General features: G+C 35.7%; 1 protein-coding gene across 2 annotated transcripts in view; it reads left to right on the top strand.

Moving 5' to 3' along the window:
* Nucleotides 1–1511: 1511 nt before the first annotated feature.
* Nucleotides 1512–12091, top strand: part of LOC145283578 (eukaryotic translation initiation factor 2-alpha kinase 3-like) — a 131824-nt gene continuing 121244 nt past the window's right edge. Inside the window, exon 1 of one of the 2 annotated variants that reach the window (XM_080132496.1) lies at nucleotides 1512–2557. In XM_080132496.1, the coding sequence (XP_079988622.1) occupies nucleotides 2313–2557 (245 nt within the window). In that variant the 5' untranslated portion in view covers nucleotides 1512–2312. The remainder of the gene's footprint in view (nucleotides 2558–12091) is intronic. The other variant, XM_080132495.1, reaches the window with a different exon arrangement.

The raw sequence follows: 12091 nt of genomic DNA, 5'->3' as shown, positions 1-12091 counted from the left end.
AAAAAGCGACCCCCCCCCCGTAGAAAAGTGCCCAGTTTAAGTTGAACATATTAATGAAGAAGAAGAAGAAGAAGAAGAAGAGGCGTGATGGGGAAAAAATAAACAATTTAAAATTTGGATTGTTTGATTTGAAATGTCAGTGATCTCCCCTCTCCTAAAAATGTCAACAGAAAACCTTCTTAAACATGAATTCTTTCAATTTGTTCAAATTCTTTTTGGAATTAATTTAGAAATCATGGAACGCAGTTGGTAAATATATACCAAATAAATGTTACCAGAGGTCTGTAATTATTTTTATGTAATCCCAAGAAAAGAATAAATATTACATTTTAGAGCAAAGACGGACGATAACACGGAAAGTCCAGTATTTTGAGATTGCAGTCGCATTTTCTTCGCGTCATTATTACAAATATCGGCTCGGTAAAATTACGGCTGCTGGTAGCCGTAGTAAAATCCAGTAACGAAATCTAAATAGTTGAATGGCAACCATACAAAATTAAACTCGAGTACATGAAAGAGGAAAAAAGCATTTACTGGTTTATTTATGTTTTATTCTTTGGAAACAGCTTTATTATTTTGTTGTAATTATCGTCTTCTAGTGTCATTTAAAAGTTAGTCACTTATTTTTGTTTTGGTCTTCGATACTCAACTCAACTAATGATCTACCTCCACCTTCTAACAGTCACCGTGTGACTGAAATAAAAATAACAGTACAAAAAAAGAAAAGATTACGATTACAAATAAAAAAAAACGATAAAAATAAATATAATTTAAAATGCAAATATTTACTTCAAAAAATGTAAAAGTTTATTTTTACGACCAACGTTTGGCCAGGCTGCCTTCACGCTAAGTTTTAATCAAATCTTAACTTGAAATGTTTTTTTTTTCTAATATTGTAGTGTTAAAAGATGTTTTTCTCGCAAATAATAAATAAATAAATAATAATAATAATAATACGTAAATAAAAAATCAAATCATTGAGTTTAACAACACGTCTAATTTTTTCGGTTATCTAAACTAGTTATCTTGAATTTACGAAGTTATAGAATTTAAAATTATTTAACTTTTCAGAATTAAAAGAGAACGGAATTTAACTTTGATTAATTGGTTTAAAAAAATCTGAAATAAGACAAAGCAAAAAATGATTCATCGCAAATTTCAAACGTGGAAATCACGTCACTTTTTCCACGTGTAACTAAAAGTTCTGTCTTTTAGAGTGGGTGAGGGGTTGTTATGAAAATGAATTTTAGTTTTGGGGATAAATCTTTCGCTTGATGTAATCAAGTCTTATGTCCGTTATATCACTTCAAAGATAAAAGGAAATTTGTTGGATGTAAACATAAAATTAAAATTTCTTTTGAGAAAAACAATAAATAAAATTAACCATATTTTTACTTTCATTAAAGTAACGTTTATTTTTTTAGCGGAAATGACGAAATTTTGACACGTTTCGCGCGTGTCATTTTTAACCAATCAAATTTCAAATCGATTTATAAATGCAACTTCCTGTCATGTGACTTCCGGTTTTGCTTTATCTCTCGTCCGCTTCGCCTTGCCGATTTTATCACGTTTATTGCCATTTTTTTTTTTTTTTTAACATAAACAAAACAAACAAATGACATTACTCTTAATTTAAAAACGGACATACATATTTTTCTGTTCTGAAATAATTATATTTAAATCTTGGGATTTACTTTATAAAAGATTAAAAACAACAACAACAAAAGAAAGGTGATTTTTACCCAAGTTTGAAATCATAACAACAAAAGTTTTTATTATTTTTTTTAACATGAAAAGAATCACAATAACGAAAAAATGTCTCGAAAATAATTTTTTTCTTAAAAGTGACTTTTCTATTTCTAATTAAAAAAATACTTTAAAAAAGTAATTTTAATTAGGACAAGCCTATATTTACTTGAACAGACTTAGACACAAAGTCTGGTTTCAATGCGAGGAAAATCCCGCTTTCCCCCAAAAGGGGACAATCAAAAATAAACATTATCTCAGTCAAGAAGGATCTCTGCGACTAGTTTTCATTTCTATACATGTTTACATTTTTCATCGCTCTTGATAGAGAAAAATGTAGATTGATTAAAATGTCAAGGTGATTATTATTTTTATTTTTTAGAATAAAAAAGAAAGGAGGCAAATCCTTAATATTTTTTTTTATTGACAACAAAATTGTGAATCTTTTACGAAAAGATCCGAAGTGAGAAACAAATTAGAAAATACCTTTTTCCCCTTTTTAAAATTCTATCCGAATTTTTTGCGGGGTGTCTGACAAAAAAGGACATGTGCCTCAGACCACCTCGATGGGATCCCCAAACTGTCTTCAATCCAGCTCCCCTCGAATGATTGCAATCTTTTGGACGTTGACGGTGGTCATCGGATTGTCATTATGTGAGGCCACACTAGGACCAAACTCGTACACTACCAGCAACAACAACCATAAACAAAATAATAATAAACCCCATGAGCAATCATCAACCCCACATTCTCCATCTTCAGGATTTCAACATCATCATGGCCTGAAAAGAAATAAACATTGTCCGAAAACGTAAGTAGTTTTGCAAATATTTTCTCAAAAACAAAGCACTATACTTCTACAGAATTTAAATCGAACTGTTCTTTTTTTTTTTTTGTACCTTAAGAAATGTAGGGTTTAGATTTACTTCATCAAAAGTCAGTTATTTGGTTCAAATTCTGTAGAAGCACAAAATGGGTGGGGTGGAGGGAGTAATATAGACAAAAAATCTGGCTGCTTCACTTATTGTACCGCACTATTTTTTAAAGATAGTATTCTTGGCGGAAGTGAACGAGCACCCCCCCCCCGCACCAAAGAACGGCTTTCGGAATAAACAATCCAACCACCCCATGTTAAGAACGGATTTCGATTCTTCGCAATTTTTTCAGTGGATTATTATTGATTTAATACTAATATATGGGGTGGGGGCGATTCTAGTTTAGGCCCGCCCAAAACACCCTCCCCTCCCCATATTAAGAATAGGTTTGTAAAAAATAACTATTTCAGCGCGGTACAATGAGTGCACTCACTGCATGAGTACGTACCACAAACTTAAAAAATGGTAAAAAAAAAACACACACACACAGATCAAATGGTCGATGTGGCCTGATTGTCTCACTAAAGACTTACCTGCAAAAAGTTGCTTTTTAGGAGTATTACCTCAACCTCTCCATGTTAAGAACGGCTTTCGAAATAAACACCTTTTATAGTTAAGTCTTCAGTGCGACCACCAGTCCACATTGACCGTAATACCCTATCTACCTAAATAAGTTTTTGATGTTTTTAACTTATCTTGAAGTGTTTATTTAAGTTAGAAACATAAGTAGTGGTGAGACTCAACACTACTTATGTTTCTGCTGAGTTGCTAAGTTAAAATGACAACACGATGGCGAACATGAGGCTGTCATTTTTAGTGTCTTGAAAATCAGCCAAAACTTGAAAATGAAACTACTGACAAAAGAAAACACCCAATAAAAGTCATGCTGTTCTAACATGAAAAACTTATCCATGTAGGTAGTGTGAGAATTTTATTCTCACATAGTTTAAAAGTCCGGCAGAGCGAAAAATAGACACAACATCGGAAAGCGCACTTACCTGGTTGATTAAGGCAGGTCTGTTCATCTTCTCGATTGCAATGGACGTCGGTGGGTTCTGGTATGTGTAACTGGACGTTGGTGGGCACTGGAGCAGGTAGCTGGATATCAGTTGATGCTGGAGCAGGTAACTGGTCGTTAGTAGAGCTGAGGAGCCGTTAGAGGTGCTTCAAGACTGAACTGGATTTGCTGGGAGCCGCATCTTTTTCAGGTGCATCAATTATTTTTATACTTGAGAATATGTCAAACTTGTCAATCTGTAAAGAATTTGGAACTGAATCCATTTATTATTTTTCAGAATTTTTTTAGATAAGGATTAATAATTTGCATTGTTTGGGTCATTCAAAATACTGTTCTTATCTCGCAGTCTGGCTAATGTAACCTCTGATCTTCTTCTAGTGTATTTTGTTGAACTTGGGAATCTGCACAGAATTTCTAACTGAACCTTTTTATTTAATTAATGGGGATAAATTGTTACCATTCTGTCAGCCATGACCAAGTAAAAGTGTGAAATTATGTTATTATTGCCTTTAGCAAGGATTAAACCTTCAAAACACTCACACTTGTTAACCAATGCTTTTAGTTATTTTTTTTAGGAAGTCACTAATAATCAAGATCCAAAAACCACTCGAGGATAAGGGTTAATGGCTAGTGAGATCATGTGGTAGAAACTGAGCAGAATTTGATTAAGAGGCTAGCTCAACAAGAACTTGTTTACATTAGACTTGAAAAGAAAGCCAGGTATGCCATTAGTTCCATGTGGCAGTCTTCTGGAGGTTAAAGGATCCTTACCACTTGTACTTGCAACGGCATTCACCCAGGCGTGGGTTGAGCCCACTCCAAGTGAATTTGATGCATCATGAGTCAAGGCAGTCCGCCCATGTTTGGTCTGTCTGCTGTTGACTCTTATGCATACTTTCTTTCTTTTTTTATTTTACCTTTATCAAGCCATGGTCATAAGACGATTAACAATAGACAGAGGCTACTAAGCTAATTAGAGAATACATAAAACTTAGGAATATCACAATAGTTAGCCAATACAGAACTCCTAAAATGTGATAGTGATACATGTTCATTCACACAATTCTGAGGCAGCACGTTCAGGATTGCAGAACACAATGCGAAGGTTTAGTCTAGCCACTGCTGACTTCTCAGCATACTTCAGCCATTCACGATTCCATCGTCACACACTGGTCATAGTTCCAAATCAGCTTTGATCGTTGCAAACCACATCCTCAGTTCACCACCATGCGCCATCACAATAGAAGTGTTGGTGCTATTGCCTTGTAAATCAAGTCAATTGGTGGACAACAAATAGTATGCCCAAATAAGAAGATCAAAGGTTACATCAACTGAAACATTGTGAAAATAACACTCAAGATGAGAATAGTAGTACAAATAATTCAAATAATACTAATAACCAATCCTCATCTCAAAAATTCAGAAAAAAAATGTTTTACACTTCTTGCACACAAACTGATTATCTTTAATTCCCTTGCGCTTCTTGTGTATATTTCCCCCTTTATTAAGCCATGGTCATAAAACTGTTAGCAATAGACAAAAGCTACTAAGCTAATTAGGGAATGCATAAAACTTATGAATATCAAAATAGTTACACAATACAGAACTCCGAAAATGTTACAGTGATACATATTCATTCACACAATTCTGAGGCAGTACGTTCAGGATTGCAGAATACAATGCAAATGGAGATCGCCAGTACATCTACAAGCAAACACCAATGTGATTATGCAGAGGGTCTATTGTGAATGTATATCGTTGCAGGTTTAGTCTGTTCAGACACAGCACAGAACAGTATTTAAGCATTGTAGTAGGGAAAGAACCATGAAATTATCTGTAGGTAACAGAAGCAATTGTTATATTCCGGCAAGTAGACAACAGATCTAATCCAAGCAGATTAAATACTCCAAAGGGAACAGAATCGTAGCAGGGAATATGTAGTATATATCTGATAGCACGACGCTGTAGACACAAGAGAATCAGTGAACACCTTGCCAACTCCGGCAAACACTATTCCAAGTGGGGACAAATCATTGCCTTGTAAAGTCCAGTTAGCAAATTCCATTCATGAGGAATTTGGTAGCTCAGGGTATGCAACACAAAGTTCACTATTAACCCTGTTGGATACATAAGACAAGTGGTCATCAAACCTGAGATTGCTAAATATTATTACACCCAGATAGTTATGACATTTTGAGAATGGCACAAATATATCTTGACACCAAATCCCATGGACAGGAGCAGGAGAGAGATATCTAGAGGACAATAGCTAAGTTGCATCTATTACAAAAAATAACATCTTATTCCCTTTCCATAAATGAAGGGTGAGTTTGATCATCATTTTGTTCATTGGTAATCTCTACTCTCATTTACTAACATTCATCCAGGTCTTTAGCTCAACAAGTAGCCCCTGTTGCAGGAGACCAAAAGATGGTAGAAGGTGCCAATCTAATAATCATATCGGGATCATCATTTATTGCAGAGGGTCAAAAGGCAGTGTGAAGATGCCAATCAACCATACAACTAATAAAGTAGACAAAAGGCAAAGAGGTAAGGGCAATAGCAAAAAAGGATGACAAATACAGATGTTCGGTTAAAGACAATGTGTATCATGTTTTAATTTTACCAAAAAAATGTAAAATGAACAGCAATGTATTACGGATCAGTCACCCATTCCAGTGCCCACTGATGTTTAGCCACCTGCTCCAGTGACTACTGGCATCCAGTTATCCATACCAGTGTCCAACTACCTGTTCCGGTGCCAACTGATGTCCAGCTACCAGTTCCTACCCCAAGGACTCAAAAGTTTTAACCTCATGAGATGGCTATTCTCGCTTAAGCTGATTCGTAATCACTTGCCATTCATTTCACCCTTTTTCTTGGTAAAAATAAAACACGATACACATTATCTTTAACCGATCATCTGTCATCCTTCTTTTCTATTGCTGTTACCTCTTTGCCTTGTATCTACTTTATTAGTTGTATGGTTGATTGGCATATTCACACTGCCTTTTAGCCCTCTGCAATAAATGATGACCCCGACCTGATTATTAGACACAGGCAGAACGACTGGCAGAGAAGATGACAAAAAAGCCTAATGTGATCCTTAGACAAATGCAAGCAGTTAACAAAGAAATGATATTTCTCCAAAAGTCTTGACTACGACTATCAAGCATCTCAATAAACTCAGCCTAGAACCAATACTGAGCTCTCTACTTCATACTGGATATAAAAAATCAAATTCAATAACACCCTTCAAGGCCTACCAACTCTCTTCAACAACAGACGTGACAATCAAACCCTCATGGACATTCATTAAGCACCATAAAAATCAATGGGGCCCATATCATATTAAATTCAATACTAGGTCTACTTAGTAATTGGTTGTCTCCAGCATATGTGCTGCTTCTTTGAGTCATCTTGTCCCATAATGGTAGATGGTTTCCCTTTTCCCTTCAGATATGGTCAGCTATACCCGATTTTTCAATCTCTCCATGTATTATGGCTTTTCGATATTCTTCTAACTATACTTTTACTTAGGATCTCTATCCAGTTATGGCTGAACGGAACAAGAGCATGCTACCCCGATGAAGTAAATAAAGGGTTCCGTTTGAAATTCTGTGTGAATTCCTGAGTTTGACAGAAACATTCCCGAGCTCTATAGTGCAATACTAAAGCTACAAATACTTTTTATATTACGTCATTTCACTGGGAACAGATACTCATTTTTTACTCATCCAAAAAAGGTTTAATTTATCTATATATATAAAAGTGAAAATGTGTTTGTGTATGTATGTTCACTTTTTATGTATGTCCGAGAAAGGCTTTTTTCCGAGAAACGATTGGTCGGGTCACAACTTCTTAAAACTTTTTATATCACGTCTAAATCATAATATCTACCAGTTAACAATGGGGGGTCACTTGTCTATTTAATTTGCTTGACTTTGAAAAGATAAATATTCAACATCTTTCGATTGCTGCATGTGGATTAGGCTTTTTCGTATAATAACAGCAAAACTAATTCTGGCCGTCATGTTCTCGCGATCGCCGGAAACGTCCGAAAGCAATCAGCTTTGATCAATGTGGAGTTTCTCCTTATATCAAACAATTGCTATTCAATTTGGACAATCCCCTTTTTATGGGGGGGCTGTTTTCGCCCACAACATCTTGGGGGAAAAACAAAAAAATTGCTGCCCCTAAGTAAATAAAATACTGTTCCGCAGTCAAAGTTGACCTCATTAAGTCATTAAGTATGGGCACCTGCCAATTCCTAATACTTAAATAAATTCAAACATGTTTCCGTTACTATTTCGTGGTGGACCAGTGGTTAACGTCGCACATTTTTTTTTTCGCACTTTAATTTCTAACTTTGACTCAAGGGTTCGGGTTCGATCCTTCATACTTACCTACCAAAACTGTTTTTTTTTATTTTATTTTACCCCCCCCCCACACACACAAACACCCGGGTGTTTTGATTTACCCAAAACCACGCACACCTTCAAACACCCAGGCAATTATAGATTATTATACAAGAGACAATTGTTTCACTGTTATTTTTATGAAGTTTTGTTTTAGTAGCAACAAACTTTAAATTTAATCACCCAAAAATATTTTTATTATACAATTATATGACTTATTCCAAATTTTTAGCTTTTATAATTTAAATACAATTTTGGCCATATGCCCCTCACCTCCTGTGGCTTGCATGTATATGGCATAATCTAGAGGTACAATTTTCACGAACTCTATCCATTAAATTAGGGTGTATTTTGAGAATAACACATTGAATGTTGTCTTCCAAGTGGTCTATTGTGTCTGTTTTATCAGCATATGCATGGGGCTTTAAATGTCCCCACCCCCAAATAATCTGAACAAAGTGGCCAGTTCTGACAGGCCTATTTTGTGAAATTATTTGTTTCTCAAATGTTTTCAAAATAAATTCGCACAATTTGCACATGCTGCTTGGGTATCAGTCTCTACATTATGAACTGCCAAACCAAGCTGGACTTAAAATAATTGATAATTGCCAAATTTGCAATCAAAGAAAATTGTTGTCAATTTAAACTTCCCACCTCTAAAAAAACACCCTGTATATAGTTCTCTGTATATATATTTTTTTTTATTAGTTTATTATTATTTTTTTAATTGTGTGTGTGTGTGTATATATATATATATATATATATATATATATATATATATATATATATATATATTTATTGGGGTAGAGAGGGCTCCCGTAAGCCGTGGTGAAGGCAACCTTTCTAGGAGAAGCAAATCTCTGATTTAAAAAACCATAAAGCGGAAGACCAGTACCCGCATTAAGCTGGTCTGCAGTTTAATTTGTTGCTGGCTATCTTGCTCTTGCTTGTTGCTGGATCTCAACATTTTGAACCGAGAGAGAGACTTAGCTGTCGTACAAAGCTAAGACTTTGTAACATGATATTTGTATAGATACTCCCTCAGACATTTGGGCTCATGGATTTTAAATGTCTGAGGGAGTGGCACTCGTCTGACAAGACGTTGCAATCATCATATATATATATATATATATATATATATATATATATGCTCAGTCCGTTAAATCCAAAGTAGCTGAGTAGCGGCTTGGTTCCCACCAGTTCTGGCAAATAGCAAACAGGATCTTGAACAGAAGTGTGCGTTCTATCAAGACCGTCTTAAAAGACAAGACGGACCTGAGGTCATCTTGTCAGCATTAGACAAGGCCAGACTATTTGCAAAGAACTTTGCAGCTAACTCTATCCTATGCGACAAAGGCCATCAACTCCCCGTATTTCCTCCTATAACAGACAACACCCTATGCAACATAGAAATATCTATGCGTGAGGTCGCCAAGCTAATCAAGAACCTTGATTCCAGTAAAGCAACTGGCCCTGATGGCATTCCAGTTATAGTGCTGAAAAAGCTCCAACCAGAACTTGCCCCCATACTTAGAAAACTGTTTAAGCGTTGCCTTAAGAAGTGCTTTCCAACACCCTGGAAAACCTCATCAGTATGCCCTGTATTTAAGAATTCAGGTGATAAGTCATCTCCCTCTCAATACAGGCCAATAAGTCTCATGTGTGTCATGAGTAAGTTGTTGGAATCCATATTAGATAAAGAAGTAGTCAACCACTGCAACAGAAACAACCTTCTTAGTGACATGCAATATGGTTTCCGTTCTGCAAGATCTACAGCAGATGTGCTAACGGTTATATCTCATAGGATTAGTAAATCTCTTGACAAAGGCTTCCTTTCCAGGGCAATTGCTCTTGACATATCGAAGGCCTTCAATAAGGTATGGCATAAAGGCCTACTTCACAAAATTTCCAGCTACGGTATCACTGGAAATGTTTTCTCAATCATTAAATCATTTCTCTCCGATAGGTTCATAAGAGTAGTGGTTGATGGGCAGAAATCAGCGGCCCACAGTATTAATGCTGGAGTCCCTCAGGGGTCGATTCTGGGCCCAACTCTCTTCCTGATCTACATCAATGATCTCCCTAAACACATGCTTAAATCATTCGTTGACATCTATGCTGATGACACAACCATCTACGGCAACACATCAAAGGCTGTAAATGACAAAGTTCTTTCTGATTCTCTCTCCTCTGATCTCGAGTGCGTGGTTCAGTGGGGGAAGACGTGGCTGATTACCTTTAATGCATCTAAAACCAAACTCCTATCTTTACATCATCAATGCTCTGATCCTCATCTGGCATCAATTGAAATGGATGGCTCTCGTCTAGAAGAAGCCCCATGTTTTGACAAGCTTTTGGGTTTGACCTTTACTCCTGATCTGAAATGGAACACGTACATCAGGTCTGTTGCCAAGGATGCTAGGAAAATGGTGGGATCCTTCTACCGCACCAGAAGATATCTCACTACTGATGCAATTCTCTATCTGTATAAAAGCCAAGTACGTTCAAGGATGGAGTACTGCTGCCACATCTGGGCAGGAGCTGCTAAAAACAGCCTATCCTGCCTTGACAGAGTACAAAATAGACTTCGTTGGTTAGTGGGGGATGCCCTTTTCTCTTCCCTTCAGCCTCTCTCCCACAGAAGAGACGTTGCGAGCCTGTCTTTGTTTTATCGTTATTTCCATAGCAAGTGCTCGTCTGAGCTCCAATCTCTGGTCCCCCCCTCGTCAATTTTCACGAAAAACACCCGTCTGGCTAAAACTACTGTCAAAAATTTCCCCCACTCTTTATCTGTGCCTAAATCCGAACGTACATTCCATGAGCAGAGCTTCTTTCTCAGAAGTGCACGACTGTGGAACTCTTTTCCGTTCACCTGACTACAACTTGGATGTCTTCAAATCCAACATAAACAAATTCCTGACAAACCGCCCCCTTAAGTAAGACACTACCAAATCTCCAATACTAATGATTACTACAATACTATCTCATTACATTATTGTTGCACGCAATAACCCTTATCCCTGAATGGCTTCCGGGCCTTGATAAATGGTGACCCTCATGTAAAAAAAAAAAATATATATATATATATACATATATATTATAATAATAATAAATAATACTTAATTCCAAGATGGAGCCTGAGGTAAGCACGCAATGCGGAATCGTCTATGGAATTCCATTTTTTTTACATTAGTTTGTCATGCATAATTCTTTCTAAGCTGAAATTTTCTATTCTTTCTGAAGAGTATGCACATGAAATGATTTGATATTGACATAATAATAATTAGATTTTTTCTGCGTAATGAAACAGATCTGTAAAAAAATGTACCAAAATTTTGAAATGCTGAAAGAATTTTGTAAGAAAGATAAATATTTGGAACTTGAAATGTAGTTATACTGTTATTTTTTTATTTTTATATATCTATCTATCTCTCTCTCTCACTCTCTCTCTCTCTACATATATATGTATATATACTTTAGAAAGAAAAAAAATAAAACCAACATTTAAACTTTGTATATTTCAATTAATAAATGATTAATGATTAAAAATTAAATTGTTGTATAGCCACGAGTAAAACAAACACACACGCTCATGAAATCGTCTCATAATTTTATTAGTTAAGATATTTTTAAATTAAAAGATTGCTTCATTGATCTCTGGCCTATTTTGAAATCTGAATATTTTATTTTTTGAAAGAGAAATTGTTACATATACCAGTGAATCCATTTTTTTTTTTTACTGCAAAAATTGAACGAGTGAATCAATTTACTGATTTACATAGCTGTTGTAACTGCTGATATGAACCCGTTAATCGATTGATTGGAACGCAGATTGTCAAAACTGATAAATGTGACGTTTTTTTTTTTTTCTTCTAAAAATGTTGACAACTCATCAGTTTTGATTTTGTTGTTGTTGTTTTTGTTAGAGGTGTTTCATGTTAAATGGCTACTTTACCATATTTTTTTACAAGTTAAACCAACTTTTCAAGGCCTGAACGGCACTCGAGGATAAGGGCTAATGAATGTAAGGTGGT

Source organism: Euprymna scolopes, chromosome 8 (genome assembly GCF_053919585.1).
Source record: "Euprymna scolopes isolate OS-2025 chromosome 8, ASM5391958v1, whole genome shotgun sequence".
NCBI lineage: Eukaryota > Metazoa > Mollusca > Cephalopoda > Sepiida > Sepiolidae > Euprymna > Euprymna scolopes.
This window is presented reverse-complemented; position numbering and strand designations above follow the sequence as displayed.